The 24,847-nt window shown below is 38.3% G+C and overlaps 1 protein-coding gene across 5 annotated transcripts in view; it reads right to left on the reverse strand.

Moving 5' to 3' along the window:
- Positions 1-24,847, reverse strand: part of LOC127639989 (EGF-like repeat and discoidin I-like domain-containing protein 3) — a 325,228-nt gene that overhangs the window by 61,080 nt on the left and 239,301 nt on the right. For 4 of the 5 annotated variants that reach the window (XM_052122382.1, XM_052122366.1, XM_052122373.1 and 1 more), the window contains 3 exons: positions 24,263-24,418; positions 20,824-20,968; positions 19,298-19,482 (listed from right to left, as the gene is read on the reverse strand). In XM_052122382.1, coding sequence (XP_051978342.1) covers positions 19,298-19,482; positions 20,824-20,968; positions 24,263-24,418 — 486 coding nt within the window. The remainder of the gene's footprint in view (positions 1-19,297; positions 19,483-20,823; positions 20,969-24,262; positions 24,419-24,847) is intronic. The other variant, XM_052122388.1, reaches the window with a different exon arrangement.

Genomic DNA, 24,847 nt, shown 5'->3' on the forward strand with positions numbered 1-24,847 from the left:
TATTTAGTTAGGATTTCCATGTCATGTTTTTTTGTTATATTCATATAGTATTGGCGGTGTTCAGTGCTGTGTGATTATAAGAAATCTTGTTATATTAATAAAAAAAGTACTCCTAGTTGTTTGTTTGAAAATTGTGTTGAAGCCAGCCTCTGCCATGTCAAGAACTCCCCTATTACTTCAGTATTTTTGTTGTTAGAAGCAAACTGTAACAAGATTACTGTTGGATTCGTACATCAATAATTTGATTAGCTTATTCACTTTTTGATTATTTTGATTATTAATCAAAATACTCAACCTTCAGGGTAGATTGCTATGAGACTTGATCAGTCACTTACTATAATTTTTCTCTTGTCAAAGAGTGGTGCCCCAGGGATAGAATTGAATGCATTAAATGCTATTATTAAATGTAATTAGTAATTAATAATTATTAATAATTTCTGATAGTAAAATTTATCTAAACAACCAGTAGCACCCTACACATGTCACAGCCACACCTCAGCCTGTTCCATGCCATGTCACAACCACGCCTCAGCCTGCTCCATGCCAGGTCTCAGCCAAACCCCAGACTGCTCCATGCCATGTCTCAAGCAAGCCTCTGCGCCACGGTCCAGGCCCGCCTCTGCTCCACCGGGGACCTCCATCCCTATGGCTCCGAATTGGTTCTCAGTCCCATCAGCTCTGACCCTCAAGCCTCTCAGGGCCCCACTTTCCATCGGAATTGCCCTGTTCCCATGCCCCACACCCTGTCTCGCCAGGCCACGCCCCATGCCTTATCTCGTCAGGCCATGCCCCATGCCACGTCTTGCCAGGTCACGTTTTAAGGATCCCCCCAGCTCCCTAATTCACTTTGATATTATGTTTTGGGGTGTCAGCAGCCGCGCCTAGAGGGGGTATATGTCAAGTTTATGTGTTTTTTTCTTGTTTTCATGTCTTTCACTTTCTAGATTAGTTCCTGTCCTGGTCATGTGGTGTCTTGTCATGCAATTTCCTGTTCCCTCATGTGATCATGTCATATGTTTCCCTTGTTCATGTATCTTGATTTCATTGTTCCATTGTTTGATTACTTTGTTTTTAGTCTTATCTTTCCATTGGTTATAGTTTGTTTAGTCTTGTTATCTTGTTTATAGTTTAGTTTTTTGATTGGTTGTCTTGTTTACTTGTTACCCACGTCCTTGTATTTAAGCCCTCATGTTGCCATTGTCTAGTGTCAGGTATTTATTTATCAGGATATGTATCCAGCACAGAACGGTACAGGTTCTGGAAAAAACGTTTAAAAAAAAAAAAACGACACAATACAAATAAGTTAAAATGCACAATGGACAAAGCAGTGCCCAAAGAAATGTCTTTCCATGGTTCAATTAACTATCATAGATGGTGTGCTGGACATATTCACGTTGTTAGTGGATGTGACGAGGCAGGTGAGGAATGAGGATCTATACGCAGCTTTATTAAAATAAACAAGAACACTCAGAATAAATCAAAACACAGGGAACCTAGCACAGAGAATAACAAAACATGCAAGAACTGACAAACTATATAGGGGAAAAAGGGCTTAAATATACAAGGGAACAAACAAGGGAACGAGGAACACCTTGGGAAACAATCAGGGAATGAGAAATAATCAGGGGAAACCAATCATAAAATGAAACTACGAGGAACTACAAAAACCTAACAGGAAACAGGAACTAAACAAGAACTTAAACATAAAAGCACAAAAACAAAAGACAACAGGGAATGTGACAATGGAGAGACCACTCAGGACATCATGGCAGTTATAGTCGCTGAGTTGTTATTGCTAATTATTTTTGCTAGCTAGCAAATGTTTATATTCAATGCAAACTATATATTCTAGATAACATGTTACCTCAGCTTGAGCTTTGCTTTTGCATGTGAAATGTAACATTGGCACCGGTTATTGGCCCTGGCTGGCTTGTTGATAGTGGAAAAATGGCTATTGATCTGCATCTTTGTGAGAGCATGAACATTCCAAAACACACTGTCATAATATTTTGTCTGAAAGGTGTGATGAAAGAAACAACATGAAAGAAAGATTCTATTGGAGAGGTGTGTGTGTGTGTGTGTGTGTGTGTGTGTGTGTGTGTGTGTGTGTGTGTGTGTGTGTGTGTGTGTTCGTACGTGCTGAATGTCGGATGCAGTTTAGGGTAGGTAATACTCAGATTGTGTGTATACGTGTGCACATGTGAACATGTGTGTGTGAGGACTTCATGTTTACAAGCACACATGCACATATGTGCTTATCTAATGGATGAACATGCTCCTGAATACTACATTTTTTTCTTATTTTTAATCTCCCCCATTCATTTTTAATGGTCGGTCATTTTTGACCTTGAACACCACAAGTGTGACTTTGTGCCATTTTGTACAAAATAAAAGAAAAAGGAACATTCTGTTTAAACATTGAAGCATATTTGTGTGATAAATAGTACATAATCTTTTCATATTTATTTTTAATATTGCCAAAATTATCCACAATGAATGTTTTTTTTTTTTTTACTCAAAAATGATGTGCATAATGATCAGTATGTTCCAAAAACAAATACAAAACCTATGCTAATTAAAAATCATTTTTGACCAGGAAGACCAAAAGTGTAACAAAGTATTTTTTTTTTAAATGCAAAAATAGCAATTTTATTCAAAATTTGTATCCAATAGAATAACATTAGCATTTTCAAGCAAAAGTAGTCAAAAGGACCGGAAGACAACATGAAGGTTAGAACCTTGAGTCTTTGTGGAACCTGCGCTAAAAAATAAGCTAGACGAAGTGCAGCTTATGAAGAAAAAGCGAGACATCTGTGCAACAGTCACAGATGTCTGTCCAGCATGCGTGTTCATACAGGAAAACTATCAAAAAACAGCACAAAAAAACACTCATGGTGTCTAACACTCTAAATCGTCAGTTTGCATGTGTTTGTGAGAGTGTGTTTTCATTAATTACAGACCCGAACCCAAAGTCATACTTGGACAAACTGACCTGAACCAGGCAGTATGTTGCATCCCATCAGACCCAGGTCGTGTTGTAGACCTCTATTTCACTGCTGCTCAAATGCTTCTAGAAGTGCATTAATTAAATAGATAGATGTATTCCAACTAAGTAGACTAAATTTTAAATGAAACAAATTACCAAAAAATCTAAAGTAATCTATTCAGTAATCAAAATACTTTATTGAATGTAACTGTATTCTGATTACCAACAAAAACAAATTTAACTTAGTGGAATACAGATACTAATATTTTGGATTTTAAATAAGTAATAATGTAACATTTTCCATTACTCCCCAACCCTGCCTGAGACAACAGTCAATTACACAGTTCAGTGGTCATGACACAAAAAATATCTGACTGCAGAATGGCGCAATTGCCCAATCAGAATCAAGTATTCCAGAAAGCCATGTAATAATACTTTATGCAGTATATTTAGGGGGATTACAAGTCTAAACACCAAAGGGAATGCGTTTGCAGTCAATGTGTAGAAATATATCGCTGCTTCTTAAAGTTTATTATGAAATGTAGCTTAAAAAGCTTATTACCCAAAAGCTCAAACTGAATTGATTAAAATCACTGAGGGAGCTGTGTCATTTCTTTTGTCTGCTGGATATGAACCAAGCATCACAAAAGCACTACTTTTTCTTACTTCTATAATTGTATTGTAATCCTGTAAACTCTTTCTACTATTTGCAATTAGTTCAGTGAGAAAATATGACTTCAGGAAGGGTTTTTATCGATTCCTTTGCAAGGCTGGTAATAAGACAAATAGCAATAAAAAGCTATTCCATTCAACACCAAGCAAAACTTGTCAACCATACATACTGTATAGATGTAATAGCTTGAGGGGCAGTATGTTTGACAAGACTTTTAGAATGGCATTGGATAATAATTTTGACATTTTGGTGTGACAGAATACATTTTGAGATCCCATGAATTGTAAATCTTGGGGAATACTGCCAATTCATCTTTTCATGAGTGCTTGTGATTGCTTGTTGGTTTCATTTTTCATGTGTGACATTTAATCAAAACAGCAGTAGCCACAACCTTTATTTAGCTAGTCATCATTACAGCACAAGAGGACAATTTCTGTTTCTCTTAATTACAGTCACGTCAATTCCCTTATTTTTCCAAGGCAGCAGTTTTCTCAGATATGTTGTCCTGGGTGGTGACACATTCAAATTTTGAAGTGTGTACATAATAAATAACTGCAACAGAGCAGAAATGTAATCAACACGCAAGTAACAGCTGTGGACATGACAACGTGCATCCTACAATGTTGACTAAGGAAAGTTACTTTCATCGCCAGAAGCACCCACCAGGATACATGCAAAAAAGCACTCCAAACACAGAGCAATTATACAAGACCTTCTGATTAACACAAACACATGTTTCTTTTTGCAGAGAGACTGACATTAATCAAGGCATTGCCTCTGTGTAGGAATCAATCTTGCATTACTTTAATTACTGTCCCACAGCCAGGCTACTGCACCTGAGGGATTTGTTCATGCGCAGACAGATCAGTAGTATATTTAGATTTCAAGACTCAAGTCTGTGTTGTATCAGTAAAGCTGTGTGTCATGTATGTGGACTACGCAGGTTGACTGAAGATGCTTCTGTTGCACAGGTTGTGAAACTAAGGATAAATTAACCCATTAACCCATATATATATATATATATATATATATATATATATATATATATATATATATATATATATATATATATATTAGGGCTGTCAATCGCTAACATTTTTTAATCTAATTAATATATAAGTATTTGCTAAAAAAGCCACTCATATAACAATAATTCAATATATAATGATGAAATAACTATACATAGCCATCTTTAAATATTTAAAAATGATATATAAAACAAAAGATATTCAGATAATTAAAAAGCATTAAATTCTTGTGGCAGAAGAGTTCATCATTGAAAAGATAATACAAAAAACGGCTTTAGAATACAAAGTAATGTCACTGTGTCAAGTTAAATATCTAATACTCAATCTTTAAACACATCTTGTGATCCCTTGGTTCGGATTTGCGCTCCAAGTGTTTTAAACGCAATAACGTAACGCATGTTTGTGTTGTTCTGCCAACTGAAGTGTTTTCTTCACTGTATAAACTGCACAATGCTAATACAGCTGAAATTTCACTTACTGCCATCTGAAGTAAACAGGTGGTACTACAAGCTTATATTTCTCAGGAATGTTCCTTATTATGGTCCGGGGGCATTGCGAGTAATTGCGTTATTTTTTGTGAAATTATTCGCACTGAATTAACGGGTTAATTATATATATATATATACACTTTGGATTACTTCAGCACTGGACACAATACACATAAAAATACATTTTCTGAAAAAACGTAATATCTTATGCAGTGCTGTTTCTAAAAAAGATGATTCAAAGGATTTTTTTAATATTTTTACAAGAAAATAATGCAAAAATGTATATCTAGAATACAATTTTTGCCGTAATATCAAAACTAGTGTCCTTTGCATGATGTTTATGCTGACCATCTGTGATTTTTGGAGCTTCAAAAGAGAAATCTCCATTCACTTGCATTTTAAGGACCCACAGAGCTAAGATATTTTTTAATTTTTCTTCAAATGTGTTCTCTGAAGAAAGAAAGTCATGCACACCTCTGATATCATGAGGGTGAGTATATAATTAGATAATTTTGTGAAAATTTAAGACTTTTAGAAGAATATCCGAGCTCTGTGGATCCTTACAATGCAAGTGAACTCAGAAGGACCAAATGACAAAAAGAAGGCACAAAAGATATCCATATGACTCCAGTGATTAAATCCATATCTTCTGAAGCAATATGATAGGTGTGGCTGAGAAACAGATCAATAGTTAAGTCCTTTTTACTATCAATCTCCACCTTTGACCAGCCACTACCAGTAGGTGGTTGAATGAGAAAATGAAAGTCACTTCCAAAACAGAATGTGGAATTGAAAGTGAAAGTGTAGACTTACAGTTAAAAAAAAATGTAAATATTGATCTGTTTCTCAACCACACATATCGCATCCCTTCAGAAGATATGGATTTAACCACTGGAGTTTTATACTGCCTTTTAGACCTCATGAGTTCTGGTCACTATCCGAAGGCATTGTGAGGAACAACAGAGCTGACATTTTCTTTAAAAAATCTTCGTTTGTGTTTTGCAGAAGAAAACAAGTCATACACATCTGGGATGGCATGAGGGCGAGTAATTGATGAGAGAATTTACCACCCTATTTTCCATCACGTTCATTATGATAGCAAAACTCTGGCCTGTTAATAGTTCCTGGGCTCTGACCAGTGGCGCCTCTCTAGCTGACATATGCAGAGCAGCGGGCTGGGCTACACCAAACACCATTGCAAGATTTTACAATCTCTGGGTTGAGATGGTCTCATCCTGTGTCTTAGCAGGAACAAATGGGTAAGTCTGGACCGACCAGCCAGGTATACCACTTGTGCCTGGCACCTTTCACCTCCCTCGAGCTGAAGATGTGTGTTGTTGATTCCCAGCAGTGTTCAAAAATGTGTTCCCTGGTTGATTTCCTCCTAGCCCTGCGGCAGATGAGTTGCGGAGAATCTCACTGCTAGCCCAGAAATGTATAATAATATATATAAACATTTTCTAATGTAAACATGTATCAAACATACAGTATAAATGTAAATAGGCCTTCTGTCCTTATTGTGGAAAAACCTGAGCTCCTGAAATAATACTGAATAGACTGAAGTATTAGCTAATGTAGCGCGGAGGAGGGTGGGGCCGGGCTTGAACGATGCACACCCGGTCCCCAATCAGCTTGATGGGCCGTGCGAGGGTTAAAGGTGGCCGGTGATGACAGATCGAGAGAGAATTACAGGCAGCTGCCCTGTGTGGTTATGTTTGTGTGTTTAAGTTGATCATTAAAATATTATTTATATTGTTAAGCCGGTTCTCGCATCCTCTTTTCCATTTTACCCTTTACAGTTAGCCTACTGTTCTCTAAATTCTTCAATTCACATTCTTCAAGTGTATTCACAACACAATTTACACAAAACAAATTACGATTATTCTGACTAGCGTATCATTTAATTCAAGTTAACATGTTCATTTGTTTCGTTGTGCAGATGTAAGTTGTTTCATAAATGTTGTGGATATATTGATGAATCTCATGTATAAATAGGATGAGGTATTTACCAGGTTTTAAAGTGGTTAATTTTAACTTCAAAATAAGTTCAACTCATGCAGCTCAAGTGGAGAAATGCCCAACACACTGTATTATGGATTAAATTAATCAATTTCTAATATCTTCTTCTATTTACAGATTATCAAAATGTTTCTTCTTCTGTTTATATCTTGCAGTAGCCTATAATTTTTATCGTCATATTTTCGTCAACAGTGTGCTTTGATAAAATTAGACGGCCAAGATGTGTGCGTTGTTTTGTTTTATAACTCTGTTTTTTGCGTCGGTACCGGGAGCTCTTTTGCCAGAGATGAGTTCATGAACATAAAGGGTACAACTCCAGAGGACTTATTTCCTACTTCTCCCTACACTGGAAATTTTGGTCAAAGGTGCGCTCACCTTTGCTCATGCAGTGAAATGCCGAAGGAGAGGGAAACGGGCTGGTGCGCTTGTGTGTCTTCGACAGTGAGGATTACGCACACCGTTACCGGGAATACTTCTCTCTAATGTGCGTTCACTGCCCAAAAAACTGGAGGAATTACAACTGCTGTTGGGGAAAAACAGGGACTTTTCTTCATCTACTGTTTTGTGCTTCACGGAGACGTGGCTTTGTGGATTAATACCGGACTCTGCGCTGCAGCTGGCAGGCTTCCAAATTTACAGAGCGGACAGAGACACGGAACTTTCCAGCAAAACTAAAGGTGGAGGAATCTGTTTTTACATCAACAGCGGTTGGTGCAACGATGTGACAGTGATCCAGCAGCACTGCTTCATTCATTCTGGTCGGTATTTACATTCCGCCGCATGCTTGCCGACCAGATACTGTGTGTGGGGCGGACCAACCCGGACTCTTTAGTTATTGTCCTTGGTGAGTTTAAGAAATGAAACCTCTCTCATAAATCCCTAAATGCAGACAGTTTATTAAATGCCTGACCAGAGAGGAGAACATTCTGGATCACTGTTACACCACAGTCAGTAATGCTTATTATGCCGTCCCCTGTACTGCACTGGGAAACTCTGACCACGTCATGGTCCACCTGATTCCTGCGTACAGGCAGAAACTAAAGCTCTGCAAACCTGTAGTGAGGACATCAAGGAAGTGGACCAGTGAGGCTGTGGAGGATCTCCAGACATGTTTTGACACTACTGACTGGGATGTGTTCAGGACTGCTACAAACAGTCTGGATGAGTACACAGAGGCTATGACATCATATATCAGCTTCTGCGAGGACTGCTGTATTCCATCACGCACCAGGGTGAGTTACAACAATGACAAACCCTGGTTCACAGCCAAACTCAGAGGGTTAAGGTTTGATAAGGAAGAGGCCTTAAGGAGTAGGGAAAAAAAGGCGAAGGACAAGTTTAACAAGGCATTGAAAGAGGCTAAACGACGGTACTCTGAGAAGCTCCAACACCAGCTCTCAGCCAACGACTCTGCACCTGTCTGGAAAGGGGTTAGGCAGATCACCAACTACAAGCCTAAAGCCCCCCAGGCCATCAACGACCGACACCTAGCCAATGACCTGAACGAGTTCTACTGCCACTTTGAAAGACAAAGGGACAGTCCTGAAACCATCCCCCATGACACCTCCTAACAGCTCCAGCCACAGTGCATCACCTCCACCTCCCCCACCTCAGCAGGGGCCTGGGCACCCCCACCAATGCTCACCTTAAAGGTACCCCCCTCCACCCCCCACCAACCTCAGTGATGACTCTTTCCATCCATGAGAGGGAAGTCAACAAACTCAGGAGACAGAACCCCGGAAAGCTGCTGGACCGGATGCGGTCTCCCCATCCAGCTTGAAGCACTGCGCTGATCAGCTGTCTCCAGTGTTCACATACATTTTCAACACCTCACTGGAGACATGTCACGTGCCAGCCTGCTTCAAGTCTTCAACTATAATCCCTGTTCTCAAGAAGTCAAGGACCACAGGACTTAACGACTTCAGACCCGTCGCCCTGACCTCTGTGGTGATGAAGTCTTTTGATTGCCTTGTGCTTTCTCACCTCAAAGACATCACTGACCCCCTCCTGGAGCCAACAGATCTGTAGATGATGCAGTCAACTTGGCCCTCCACTACATCCTCCAACACCTGGACTCCGCAGGAACCTACGCCAGGATCCTGTTTGTGGATTTCAGCTCTACTTTTAACACCATCATCCCAGCTCTGCTCCAGGAGAAGCTCTCCCAGCTAAGTGTGCCTGACTTCACCTGCAGGTGGATCACTGACTTCCTGTCTGACAGGAAGCAGCATGTGAGGCTGGGGAAACACGTCTCCGACTCACAGACCATTAGCACTGGATCCCCCAGGGCTGCGTTCTTTCTCCTCTGCTCTTCTCCCTGTACACTAACAGTTGCACCTCCAGTCACCATTCCATCAAGCTTCTGAAGTTTGCGGACGACACCTCCCTCATCGGACTCATCTCTGATGGTGATGAGTCCGCCTACAGGTGGGAGGTTGACCACCTGGTGACCTGGTGCAACCAAAACAACCTTGAGCTCAATGCTCTAAAGACAGTGGAGATGGTTGTGGACTTCAGGAAGAACTCAGCCTCACCTGCACCTTTAACATCACCCTCTGCGACTCCACAATTGACACCGTGGAGTCTTTCCGCTTCCTGGGAACTATCATCTCCCAGGACCTCAAGTGGATGCTGAACATCAGCGCCCTCATCAAGAAAGCACAACAGAGAATGTACTTCCTGCGGCAGCTGAAGAAATTCAAAGTGAAGTCTTGAGGAGGTGCTATTTTTGCATTGGGAAATTAACAGTTTTAAGGGTATCCTTAAAAAGTGCATTCTTTAAAAAGGCTACCTCACAAGTCAGTAATTAAACTATAACGTGCTTACAAAAGCATAAATCACAGAACAATACTGTTTTCACAGCTGACCAGATAAATAATCAGAAGTTTTTCGTAAACTGATTTTCCTTTAAGCTTATTTGAAAGTTTGATTCACATTAAGAATTAGTATCGCTTTGCTTCGGTCAGGCTGTGCGAATGACAGCCTAGATTCCATGTTTAATTTGCTTGTTTTTGCTTTCAGAACAACACATCATGTAATAAGGATAACATCATTATTAATTCTTGAGATTTCGCATACAGGTACACCCTCCTTAAACCATGGACACACACTCAAAATTACATTAACTATTAAAAGAGAAAACTTAAACCAACATCATGGTGTTAAAAAAAAAACTGTCTTTCCAAAATATAAATTAAACCTGGAAATAAAATTTAGGATTTTGCAGGTACAAAAAACTTAATACAAGTAAAATAGCCTGCTCCTCTCTCACTGTTGCTAACGTGCTAGTAATTACCCCTCTGTGTGATTTTGAAAAACGTATGGCATAATATAAGAAATATTTAAGATTCCACACAATTTCGTGATCAGTAATCAAATAAGCAAATTTGTGACATTAAATGTGTTAATTCATTTTGTACAAAAGGACAGGTTTTTTTTTTCATTAAATCCTTTAATGAAAATAAGAAATGGCACTCCATGTCAAAAAGGTTGCCACCTCCTGGTTTAGAGTATCTGTGGGACTCAATATATATATATATTTTGAAAGTGAATGTTGACCGAGACTGTCAGTCCCTAAATTTCTGTCTAACATATTTTGTGTTCCACATAACACAAAGTCTCACACTGGTTTGGAACAACATGAGGGTAGAGAAAATATGACATAATATAAAATTAAGGCTGAGCAATCACTTTAAAGAGATCATTTACTCACCCTCATGCCATACCAGATGTGTATGTCTTCCTTTCTTCTGCAGAACACAAATTCTGATTTTTCAAAGAATATTTTAGCTCTGTAGTTTTTTCACTGTGTGCAGTGAAGAAAGTGTTTCACTTGAAGAGTTTGATGCTGCTGCACTGATAATTTGAGTGACAGTCTCATTACTCAAGTGGGAGTGTCTCATCGCTTGCAGCTGTGAACTTCCGCTCTTGTAAAAGTCCATTCAGTAATCTTTCAATAAATTACACATGAATTCAAATTAAACCCAGTAATGTAACAACAGTAACGCCACAAACTGTAAAGTAAAAGAAGAAAAAAGATTATTTGAAATTTACTTGAGTGAGAGTAAAATGTACCCACTTTTAAACCTACTATAAAAGTTAATTTTTCCCCAAAAAAGTTACTCAAGTAAATGTAACGGAGTAAACAGAAAATGTTACTACCCACCTCTGAGTGTTATGTGAGTTACTCACCCTCATGCATCTGTCTATGACTTTCTTTCTCTGTAGGTCCATTTAGTGTTAGTGAAGGGGAGCCAAAATGTGACGCTCCAAAAAGCACATAAAAGCAGCATAAAAGTAATACAAACAACTCCAGTGGTTTAATCCATGACTTCAGAATTGATATGACAGGTGTGGGTGAGAAACAGATCAATATTTAAGTTCATTTTTGCTAGAAATTGTTCTCTCTGCCCAGTAGGTGGAGATATGCTTGAATAATGTGAATCACCAAAAACACAAGAAGAAAGTTAAAGTGGAGATTGACTGAGCAGGGAGGAATTAAATATTTATCTGTTTCTCACCATTTCTATCATATCGCTTCTGAAGACGTGGATTAAACCACTGGAGGTACATGGATAAGAATACTTTTATGCTGATTTATGTGATTTGTGGAACTTCAATATTTTAGCACCGATTCACTTTCATTGTTTGGACCAAAAGAGCTGAGATTAATTTGTGTTCTGCAGAAGAAAGTCATACACATCCAGGATGGCATGAGGGTGAGTAAATGATGAGAGATTTTTATTTTTGGTGGACTTTTTCCTTTTTAAGTGTGATGTAGCCCCTGTACCAAATAACTTTTCCCATTCCTGCTCTAAATCCTCTATAGTGCAGGACATGACGTACCAAGTGATCTTGCTTATTTAGCATTTTTTTGCTTTCCTTGCATTGTTTGAACATGTTTTATGCACATCAATAACACTGTTGGTATTATGGGAAATTTAGACCCTACACATAAACTAATTTTAATGTAATTGTTTCATACATTACGATTTAAAATGGTGAACAGTGTATTGAAAATAACTTTTTAATCTTTTAATTTCTGTTATCATGTCTCCCTTTCATTTTTGGGAATCAGATTAATGTAGTGTTAATCATAGATAAGTGATGTATTTTAAAAGTTGGCATACAGTGTTCATTATAAAGGGGCAACATTTTTGCTACACACTATTACATTACATACAATACACACTGCTCATCAGTACTTTTAAATAAGCTTCTCTTTTACTCTTACTTGAGTAGTTTTTAGGACAAATAATTTTACTTTACTCACACAACATTTTTGGGAAGTACCAGTACTTCTACTTGAGCATGATTTTTCAGTACTCTTTGCACCCCTGGTGATTTCAAATCAGATGGGCGCTGTCTCGACTCTGCATTCTCCGTTAATTGTGTGGGTCACAAACACAATGATGACTAAACGAGACACAGGTGAGAACAATGAAGAGTGCAGGCAGTGAGAGAGGCCAGGAATTGTGGGAATTGTAGTTTTTAGACAAGGACAGTGAAACACGGGGCGGACAACAAGGAAAAGGTGACATGGAGCGTGATCAGTGACGAGTGAAACAGAAAACATGGGGCAGACAACACAGGGATGTGACACTACACATGTAATAGAGTAATGGGTGTTTCATTTAATTTTGTCGCACTTCCAGATAAAGTCCGCCAACATTCAGTTCTATCTGAATACAGAGACAGATGCATATCATTTTGCAATAGTATCATATATAAATACAAATACAGATAATGGCTGCATGGCACACCGCTACTGCATAATGTAACAATGTCAGCTAGATATCCAAAATAATCTGACTAAATTAGAGAGAAAGATTTCCCTTGCCAAAATCACGTCCAGCCAAATGAAACACAAAGTCGAAATCCTGTGGGGCAACAGGGACACTTTTAAAAGACATATGTGCAGGCATCTGACAAAACCAACATGACATTAGCATATTCACACTTGATGAAATAAATTCTTCTGCAAGTCTGTGAGTGGCAGTTCATAGGACAGTCTCTATATTTCAGTTACATTAACATACTGTAAATCCATGCTTCTTTTTCGTCTTTGTTAGAATGGAGTACTTCTAGAAAGACCCCTGTAGAGGTTAATGATAAATTTGGTCCTAACAATATAACGAGCTTGAGACTGAGATAACAGAGGCACTGCAGGGCTTTAAAGGCCTTTAAATAGAAAGAGTACAAAGAGGAGGTTCCTCAGTGTAATACTTAATGATTCTTTGGGGTTGGGCAACCCCAAAATGACTAATGCTTCCTTTAAGTGCATCTTGAAAGCTCCTACTTATGAGATGAGCAGGTGTTATTATGACTTGTCACACATGGCAAAAGCACTTTTTTCTGTCGTTCCTGAGGATGCATATATTCGGAAAACAAATGCATTACATCTACACAACCTATATGATTTATGTATGCATGGTATCTAACGAATAACTGACTTGCATTAAGCAAACTGCAAAGAATCAGTCAATAGCTTTACATTAGTAGACGTTAAGCACTCTCATAAACAACACCTTAATATTATTGAAATACAGAATCAAATATCAAATACATGTTACTGCAGACTTGTTTTCTGCCATTTTTTATGTGGACACACCCTTTCATAGTCACAACCAGGCAACTTATGTAACACTATGTGTATTTATCTGGTACACACAACTTTGCTTGGTCAAGCATGTGCACATACCTCATAATTATTATCTTTTCGAGGCAGCACAGTTAACTAACTGAATAGCCACAGGCAAGCCAATTAGTTAGTAACTATATCAGAGCTGAGTAAGTGTAGGCTTGGAACAAAACTATTCTGTTTGGAGCTCCTTAAGGATTACCTTTGGGGACCAATGACTTGGATATAATATACTGCAAGTTCTAGTCTTCATCTTTACTGAAGAAAAGCATGGCACAGATTTGCCAAACCATTAATCCATAGACCCCATTATGAATAGGCTTAAGATCCATAATTAATCTAAGCACTCTGTGAGAACCTGGATCTCCATGCCTGGTTGATGAATGCTAAACGTTATCTGTATGGGACTGAGGTCACATCTCTGTTGGAGTAGTGGTGAAGACACAGGAAACCACAAATGAGAGCACTAAATCAATTCATTACACGAGAAGAGGAGGAAGAGGAAAGTTTTGAAAAAGCAATCTTTCAAATTTCAGGGGGAGAAAAGCCAGACCAAAGCCATGTAGACAGATGGAAGAGATAGAATGGGTGTCTCTTTGAAGCATTTCCTCACTGTCAGCATGTTTGAAAGCAATCAACAGAAACTTCAAGAGGCCTTCAAGCCATTGAGTATGCCCAAAAGGAAGGAAAAAGAGCTGACTTGCAGTGTATATGAACGGCTGGTGAGAAATGTGTTCATTCAATTGGCTTCAAAACCTGTCAGTGGGATTTACAGTATATACATTTTAATGTGAGAGGTTTGTTTGACCGTAGAGGTCCCTTGCAAAACAACATGATTTGTTTTTATTTTTTTTATTGATGGCTGGTTAATGGAAGGGAACTTTGTGACAAATGTAAAAGATAATGTTGTTTGTGATTCATTGGGCTTCTATGATAGTTAAAAAGCAGTCCAAAAACGGCAAATGACAGTATAAATCCTTGCATTTATTTTTATTAATTTTTTTTTACATTCGCTAGAACAAACTGCCCAGCACTATAAAACTTTATTTGCATCTATTTGATGCAGCCAGCCTAATGAATTCATTAAATTTCTTAACTGAACGTTTTACTGGAGCCTGTACTAAATAATTATGTATGCTTGACTAAACATATCAGTGAAAATATCAGGTCAAACTGTTTATTAATTCAAGAATACCAAGATCATTTCAAACATCCAATAAAGAGTTGAGTAACAATTTAATTTTTTGATTGAAATAAATGTGTATTTATGATAAATCCATAAGCAATCCTAATCTAAAAATGTTTCACATAGAAGCAAATGCATTAAACACCTCTTCACATTCTTAAAATTTAGATGTAGAGGGATTCAGCACATAACTGTGCCAAAACACTAAGGAGTGCCCTGGTTGGCTAAACTGTCTCTGATGTTGCTGTAGAGAATCGAAGCTCTGATTAATAAGAATACTAAATGTGTCATTAAGCTTGATTAATTCCATTAATCTTTTAACCCCTAAGTCATTCTCTGATGTCAATGGTATTGATTATTCCACTGGGGCAACCTTACAATTCACCATGGCAACTGTCTTTTAAAATGTGCCCAACTGTATCTTACACTTGCTTACTTTCAGTGATCACAGTGGAGCATTAATTTTGTAATCTCAGGATCTAAATAATTTTCACAAATTAACCTCATGTGTTAACCACTGATGGGCAGTAACGCGTTAGTAGTAACGCGTTACTGTAATCAGATTACTTTTTTCAAGTAACGAGTAAAGTAAGGATTACAGTTGTGAAAAACAGTAATTAGATTACAGTTACTTCCCCGTAAGCAGGCTGCATTACTGCATTACTTGACCGTAATTTTGTTTCGTGAGACTGTCTCGTGACGTGAGTCGTGACTCGTGAGTGACAATGATGACGTATGAGTGCCGCGACGTCAGTGGTAAACACTGACATGTGTAGTGTTGAACTAAAAAACATGTAGCGCGGGAGAGAGCAGGACCATGCAGCGTTTAGTGCTTGGAAGTACCGACATTACTTTGAGTTTGACTCGGTTAAGGTGACAAAAACATCAGCGTCCGCTGTACACGCTGCGAGGGAAGAAAACTTTTATCTACAGCGAAAGATTCCACCTCAAATCTGAGCAAGCACCTAGCAAGCCGGCAAAAGAATGTGAAACTTACTGAAAATAACCCTGAACCGCCAACTGACATGACCGCTGCGGCTACATCCAATTCCACCGCGCGAACCTCCGAGGGCCCCTCTCCTGCTAAACAGGTGAATATAGGCTTAAAAGTGACAGGACTTAGTGCCGCTGAACTGAATAAACTCGTCGCTTGCTATATTGTCGAGGACATGCTGCCAATTTCCACTGTTCACCAGTGGAACGGCTGTTCAGTTTAGGTGGATTGGTGCTTTCCCCGAAAAGGAACAGACTGTGTGATAGGAGGTTTGAGAAGCTTCTGCTGATGCGATATAACCACTGTTTCACCCCGAAAGAAAGCAAAAAAACATAGGGCCTTGTCAAGGTAGCCATAAAATGAGACTGTACTAACAGCCTAAATGTGGCATGCAACAGCATTTTCTGTTTTGTTAAAATTATTTTTACTCTTCTCTGCACTTTACTATTAAAAGATGTAAATGTTAATAATTTGGAATACAGTCAGGAGATACTTTCATTTTAATTATTTTATTGCTGTATTTTATTTACATCTATTCGAATGAAGGGTTTTACAAAAAATATTTTTATTTTATATGCTGGAATATGCAGAAATATAAGTTAACAGAAGGACGACTTTATTTCATTAAAATATGGTGGAATGTGCAGAAAATAGGTTTAAATGTTCAACAATTTTCTTCAAGTCTGAGACTGTTGCATTTAATTACATTTTTGCTTGATGTAATGTGCATAAAGTTAAAATATTGAAACTAATAAAACAAGTTTTAAAAAAGAGAATGTTTCATTTGATTCAATTTTAGATGATGGAATATGCAGAATGGATAAAATTAGGCTGAAAGGTCTATTGCTTTATAGTGTATTCAGGTCGTGGATCATGTTTTTGAAAAGTAACTTAGTAAAGTAACTAGTAAAGTAACTAATTACTTTTGGAAATAAGTAATTAGTAAATTAACTGGATTACTTTCTTGGAGAAGTAATCAATAATCAGTAACTAATTACTATTTCCAAGTAACTTGACCAACACTGGTGTTAACTTATTAAAATATGACAGTATTCTCTACATCTCTTGAATAACACTCCATGTCTCCTGAAAACGGGCCAACCTGTCTAAATACAGACCTCCGTGACATACACAACAAATGAAATGCCTCAATTACATATAAAATACATATAAAATAAATAAAAAAAACATAAAAGACTTCTTGCAAAACAAATGATCCCAAAGCTGTTCAGTGAGGTATAGTTTTGTGCAGGCTAGTCAAGTTCTTCCACACCAGACGCAGTGCTTTATTTCTTTATGACAATAATGTGTAATAAAGCAAATAAGGACTCTCCCCGAAATATTAAGACAAAACTGGAATCACACAGTTCTTTTGAATGCCACTGTATGCTACAGCATTAACATTTGTCAGCACAGGAATTACATGTTAATTAAAAGGGGATGTCCACAAACTTTTGGCCATTTAGTGTATATTGTTGAGTTACTGTACACTGTTTACAGAGTCATATACAGTGAATGGTTTCATAATAAGACAAAGCAATTGATGGTAGTAATAATTTGAATGTCCACCCTGAGGGGAGGCAATGATTTTACTGCTCTAATGTAAATATAAATTATGAAGTGTTTACAGTGGTAGCAGGATACTAGGCTTGATATGAAAAATTACAAATAGCTTTTGCTTGAGGTAAGATGATCAGTTACCTTAATGAACATTGAGAAATTGAGCTGAAAAAGAAGTGCTCTAGGGAGAAGGATAACTGGGATTTGTTGAACATTTATTAATTTAGCTAAAAAGCAGGCATCCTCACGAATAAAGCTTTGATCTTTGTTGAGTTTGTGAGTGAAAGATTATCTTAGGACACAATGTTGTTTAAAGCACACATCTGTGCTGTCATGAATAATTTTTGAGTCAAACTATGGCACATGTTCTAATTAAGAATATTTATTTACAATAACATTTAATAATTCACAGGTATTCTTTATTGACCATTTCAAGAATTTAAACAAAATCAAAGGAATTAGAACGGTCCAACCGTATTTTCAGATCCTTTTCAAGGTAAGTCAGTCCACTCAGCAGCTGTCTTTGGAAAGATCTTAAGCAGTGTTTCAAAGTAAACAAGCATCAGGAAAGTGCAGCTCCTATCTACTTGAATAGGTAAAGTCAGAACTCTCAAAAAAAGTTTGTTAAGATTATGATTAAAGAACATATGTGAAATAAGCAGTAAAATCTGACAACACTGTGTGGCGGGGTAAGCAAGATATGGACACAGTGGGTGTGGCGTCAGGCATCGGAGTTTATTTAAAATGTCCAAAACAAAGGGGAAACTGGGGCATTTGTGGTGGAAAGGACAATGAAAGAAGAGTAGTGAAGACAGGGGAAGGTTCAGGTGATAGTGGGCGGGGTCACGACGGCCGTAAGGTGCTCCCCTCCTTGTGCATGGGGCGGCGGCTTCACTCAAGCAGCACTGCATCCCTGGACCTCAGCACTAGAGGGGAATAACAGCCCGACATCCTGGCCCATCCGCTGTGACGTGTGCTCCAATCCCCAGAGTCGCATCTAACTCATGCCGGAGTTTCAAGGTATAGGTCCGGCAATGCATCTAACTTTTACCAGACCCGCTACGTTCCTGAACCTGCGTAGATGCCAGCAGATAGAGACCAATCTCCAGAGGAGAAGCATGCTCAGTGTTTAAAGGCAGCAGTGATGAGGCTCTTCATTGGGTTCAGGTGAACAATCACACACCTCCAAATGGGGAAAAGTCACCGCGAGTGACGAAGATCCATGGGATCAATTTCCATCTTGTATAACCAATGTGCATGCACATTCTTGAGTTGATTGACAGGTAATTTCTGTATCTAGAAGGTGATTGGCTATTTTACCTGTAAGGCTGGACTTCCTTCTACATCTGTTGACTGTTGGCTTCTGTTGGGCATTCCAATTTCTCCCATTAATTTTAATAGAAGTGGCCCATCTATGTTAAATAGTCTCTGTTTTGACAAGCAGGAAATGTTCATAGAACAATGACATCACTTGACGTCACCATAGAACAGTCCTTGAAATGGTCTATACTGTAAAAACCGTTGTGATCTGACCTTACTAACTACTAATATACTTTATTTTAATTTACAGATTAATTTAGCCAAAATAAATAATATATTTGACTTAAAAAAGTGGCAAATTCAGATATGGTCAGAACTTTGTCTAGTTTAGAGGTGATATTAAAATACAAGACACAACACTAGATTGTCCATTAGAATTTGAGGACATTATAATGAAACATACCTGCAGCCACTGGGACTGGTCACTATGTCCAGATGTCCAGGCATTGACCTTTCCTTGCTTATCCAGTCTTGCTTTTCCAGGCTCCCAGGTGAACATGTCCATATTAAGAGTTCTGAAGATGCTGGAGGCTGTGATTTGGTAGTCCTGAATGTGACCAGACTTCATCCCCATTTGCTCAGAACACCCTGAGAAATAAAATGGTACATTTATTAACCTCTTACACAACCCTGCTGAAAAGACCAACTGACACCAGCATGAATTTCCATGCAATTCCAGGCTGACCTCTTGGAGATAAACCAAGACACCAGCATTCCAAGCAGGGGACCAGCATTCAAAACACTTCCAGAAAGCAGGTGGTCATGTCTTCATCAATAAAATACATTGTACAGCTTCTAGCTCAGCTGGAAATGCAAGGGCAAAATCATGGGTTCGGCTCCCAGGGAGCAGATCTTGTCTGCTTTAGATGAAATTGTCCACTAATTTCATAAATATAATGTAATTCATACATTTAAACACAGCCAAAAATAATTATGAGACATAGGACATCTGAAATGTGACATGTAATCAGGGTTGGGAGGGTTACTTTTGAAATTTATTCCACTACAGTTTACAAAATTCATCATGTAAAAAACGAAAAAAAAAAAAAAAAAATATATATATATATATATATATATATATATATATATATATATATATTAACGTATTCTGTTAGATTACTCAAGGTCAGTAACATATTCTAAATACTCTGGATGACATCTTCAGCACTGGCCGATTTTTTCACTTGTTTTCACTATAAAATCTCTGCCAGTACAGTAAGACAAAATACACATGTTATACATTATAAAAAAACATTCTCTGTAGTGTTGTAGTGTTGCTTCTAAAACAAGATAAATCAAATTGATCTTGTTTTAAGGATTTGTAGATATTTTTATAGGAAAACAATAGACAAATTATTATCAAGAATACGATTTTTGCCCTAATATCAAAAGTCTTAAAAGAAAGAAGAAATTATGATCCAAAGTGAATTTGCTTGAGCCTGGTAATACGTGCATGTAAAATGGCTATAAATAGCATTTTAGCTTAGCGTAAAGCTGATAATTTACACAAGGTTTATTTCTAATTCTTCTGCTCCAAATTTACTCCAAACATACTAAATGTTAAATGAAACAAATGACAATAAAATGTAAAGTAATCTCTTCAGTAATCAAAATACTTTTTGAAATGTAACTGTATTCTAATTACCAATTATTTAAATTGTAACTGTAGTGGAATACAGTTACTTATATATTGTATTTTAAATATGTAATCCAGTATGTATTCCATTACTCCCCAAACTTGCATACTGCTTTGCCTTTGTATTCAGATCATCCTAGAAGTGTAATAAATAAAATCCCCTTAACTGACAAAGTAAACCCTGTTGTGTTTCTTTCATTGACAATGTGAACAATGTTTCAGCTGTGACACTTCTAATGTCCCCATTGGATGGGTTCTTAAAATTATGTTTCTTGTTTGTTGAGGTGACTCACCTGTGAGCTCACAACCCAGGAGCTCCATGCGAAGAGTGCAGTGTCTCCTGCACACCTGGGGGTAGATCCTCACATACAGAGCTTCGATCGGAGGGGTGAAGGAGTTGGCATATGGGGTGTTGTTATCAATATTACCACGGAAGATCTGGAGGGAGAATGGTGAGAGATATCACACAAGATGAAAGCAAAGACTTTAAGGGATGTCAGTTAACTTGGCAGACAAAGTGGTAATGTACCCGTGCAGCTATACAGTGCATTCATAAAGTATTCAGAACCCTTAAGGGGATAGTTCACCCAAAAATGAAAATGATCTCATTATTTACTCACCCTCATGATATCCCAGGTGTGTATGACTTTCTATCTTCACCAGAACACATTTGAAGAAAAATAGAAACATTTCTTGGTTCAGTAGGTCCTTAAAATACTAATTATTTGCGATTTCTCTTCAGCATAAAATCAGCATAAACTTAATCCATATGACACCAGCTTTTAAATGAATGTCTTTAAAAGCGACATGATCACTTTTAGTGTGAAAAATATATACATTTAAGTACTTTTTTAACTCTCAATATCAATCTTTCGGTCAGTAAAGGCACGTGTAATACGTAATAACATAATGTGTGATGTAATATTAATTGCGGGCCACTCATATTCTAGGCGATCTCAACCACGCAGCAGACTCGCTGTCACTGCAGGTGATGCTCAGGGGAGAATGGAGATTCCACCCAGGTGGTCCAGATTATTTTGAGTTGATTCAGTGAAGCACAGATATACCTGATTGCGTCCAGTGAATCCTCCCACTGCCCACTCTGGCACTCCCTGGTGAAGGCTCCCCTTGGCACAGACGCGCTGGAACATAGATGGCCCTGAGGGCTGTGCAAGTATGCACAGGGGCAGCTGTCCCCCTCCACATTGAAGGTGTATGTGGCCGCTATAGCAGCACACCACAATGCAATGGACGGTAAGTCCCTGGGTAAGCACAAACTGATCATGTTCCTTAGAGGTGCTAGAAGGTTGAATCCTTTCCTCGTTCCTACATGGGATCTCTCTGTGGTCCTGTCGGGCCTGCGGAGAGCCCCGTTTAAGCCTATAGAGTCTCTCTAGCAGACATCTGTAGAACTGGGCAATGCCCAATACCTTTGCGAGATTTAATAATTTCCGGGTTGAGCCAGTTTCGTCCCATGTGTTGACAGGTACGAACAGGTAGTGTGCAGGCAGCTGGCCTGAGGGGAAGACGTGCACTTTTTTGCCCATGCGAGTTCCTGAGGTGGGTGATTCCTGGATGTCCTTCCTCCTTAGCCCTGCGGCAGGTGAATTTGAATCTGAGGAATTCGAAGCTGGGCCCAGTATGTGTGCTAGTATGCCATGTACTGTGGTTGGTGCTCCACATGTGCTGGTTACATTCACAGAGTTGTCCCTAAGCCAATCTTGCATTGCCTTGGCTGTGTGCTTAGGGTCTGATCACTGTCATGTTGGAAGGTCTGAGGCCCAGTCTGAGGTTATGAGCACTCTGTACCAGGTTAAAATTAAGGATATCTCTGTATTCTGCATTCAGATTTCCTTCAACCCTGACCAGTCCCCCATTCCCTGCTGCTAAAAAACACCCCCACAGCATGATGCTACCACCACCATGCTTCACCGTTGGGATGGTATTGTGCAGATGATGATTTCCTCCAGACATGATGCTTGGAATTGAGGACAAACAGTTAAATATTCGTTTTATCAGACCAGATAATCTTGTGTGTGCTTTAGGTGTTTTCTCTCATATTCCAATTGGGCTTTCATCTGTCTGGCCACTCTTCCATAAAGCCCATATCAGTGGAGTGTTGCATTGATGGTTGGCCTTCTACAAGTTTCTCCCATCTGCACATATGATCTCTAGAGCTCAACCAGAGTGACCACTGAGTTCTTGGTCACCTCTCTTACCAAGGCCCTTCTCCCCAGATTGCTCGGTTTGGCCAGGAGGATAGCCCTAGGAAGAGTGCAGGTTGTTAAAAACTTCTTCAATTTAAGAATTATGGAGGCACTATGATTTGGGAACCTTAAATGCAGCCAAACAATTTTTGTAGCCTTCCGCATATCTGTACGTCGACACAATCCTGTCTCTGAGCTCTGCATGCAGTTTAACTCATGTCTTGGTTTTTGCTCTGATATGCATTTTCAGATGTGAGATTTTCCATTGACAGATGTGTGCCTTTCTAAATCATGTCCATTCAATTGAATTTGCCACAGGTGGACTCCAATCAAAGTGTAGAAACATCTCAAAGATGATCCAGAGAAATTAAATGTACCTGAGCTAAATTGAAATTGTCATAGCAAAGGTCTGAATACTTATGTCATGTGATATTTAAGTTTTTTCTTTTTAAAAATCTTTGCAAAGTTATCAAAAATCTGTTTTTGATTTGTCATTAAGGAGTATGAAATGTAGATTGATGAGAAAAAAAAGTCTGAAACACAAAAAAATTTGAAACAATTAAGGGGTCTGAATACTTTATGAATGCACTGTATTTCAAGTCATGCTCTTATCAACTTGAATGGGGGAAGACTAAAATCTTAAAAAAAAACAGGCTGGTCCAGGTAACGCAATTTTTAGAGTAAAGATACTGGTGATTCTTCTATCAAAAAGTCGATTAGCTCTTTAATTTGTAAGGAGGGACTACGGCTGCCATATTGAGCATTACGATTTCTACCATTCATTTTTATACAAATAGTCTGGCTCCTACCCTAACAATTTTTTTTAGTTACAGTTACCCCAATTGGAATTCTTTACTAAAAAATTATTTATTAACACCAGATCTATATCTAAAGTAATTTGTGGAAAAAAAAGGTGAACCTTTCTTCAAAAAAGGAGGTGAAAATGGACTAGATTTGCATTTCTTAAAGGGAATATCAGTGCTAGAAAGATAGAAAAAGAATAGTGTTACATTTTTAAGTATAGCTTAGGTTTTAGGCTTTGATTCTGCTTAAATGAAATGCTGTATCAGAGCCACTTTGTCATGACACTCAGCACATCTTGTGTTCCATCAATTGTGAGAATCAACAAAACAGGCAGTTCTGGATCAAATGAGACCAATCACATTTCAGTAAGCAAATATTACAATGACATAATTGTAATTTAGAAGTTACAGGTAGAAGAAAAAAATTAAATTTCAGGACTATCAATCTAGTAAAGACTAAAATCCACAAATAATAGAACAGGATCTGCAATCATCAAAATAGCAGCTTCTACCCAAAGTCATTAAAGGAGAGAACTAGACACTAATTATTAAAAATGGTATCAGAGATGATATTCATCACGTGTCCTCTGAGGCCCAGACGGCCCTCATTTATCTCCTAAAAATCCAGTCTGATAGCGCGTACTGGCGGAAAGGTAGGTAAAAGCACATGCTGAGTGACTGATGGTGGGTCTTTCTGCTAATTAAAAAAAAGAATGTCTCACTATATCTTCATCTGTGCCCTTGACTTTGTACATCCTCCAGGTCTTTCCATCATTGCTATAGGCCACTTTGTACGATTTAACATATTCTGGGCTCCCAATGCGCTTGGCACCTTGGGTTATCACTCCTGTGACGCGCATTCTTCTCTGTAGGTTAATCTGAAGGAGGGTGCAAGAGAACAAAAGAGATAGAAAGATAAACAGATACAAAGTCAAAGAGAGAGGTATAAAGAAATTGTATGTTTTGACATTTGTTTTTAAACAAAGACAAAAATAATGATGAGTAGAATATAACCCCATAGAAAGCATAAGGCAGAATTTTAAAGGCTCTCAAAACGACTCATCTGGTATGCTTTCCTTTCCCTTGTAAAGGAAAGAATCTGCCACATATCCAGAGCAGTTAGTATATTGTGAGCATGTCCAATGCTATTATTTTTAGTGACATTCGAAAAAAATGTCTGTGCCCATATGACCAGCCTTGTGTATAAGAGCCTACATCTCATCCATCCACAGATGGTGATGGTATTTTAAAGGTTTTACATAGCGAACAGCTGTCAATAGATCTTCCCTCTTCAAGAAAGAGGAAAA

Source organism: Xyrauchen texanus, chromosome 4 (genome assembly GCF_025860055.1).
Source record: "Xyrauchen texanus isolate HMW12.3.18 chromosome 4, RBS_HiC_50CHRs, whole genome shotgun sequence".
In the NCBI taxonomy this organism is placed as follows: domain Eukaryota; kingdom Metazoa; phylum Chordata; class Actinopteri; order Cypriniformes; family Catostomidae; genus Xyrauchen; species Xyrauchen texanus.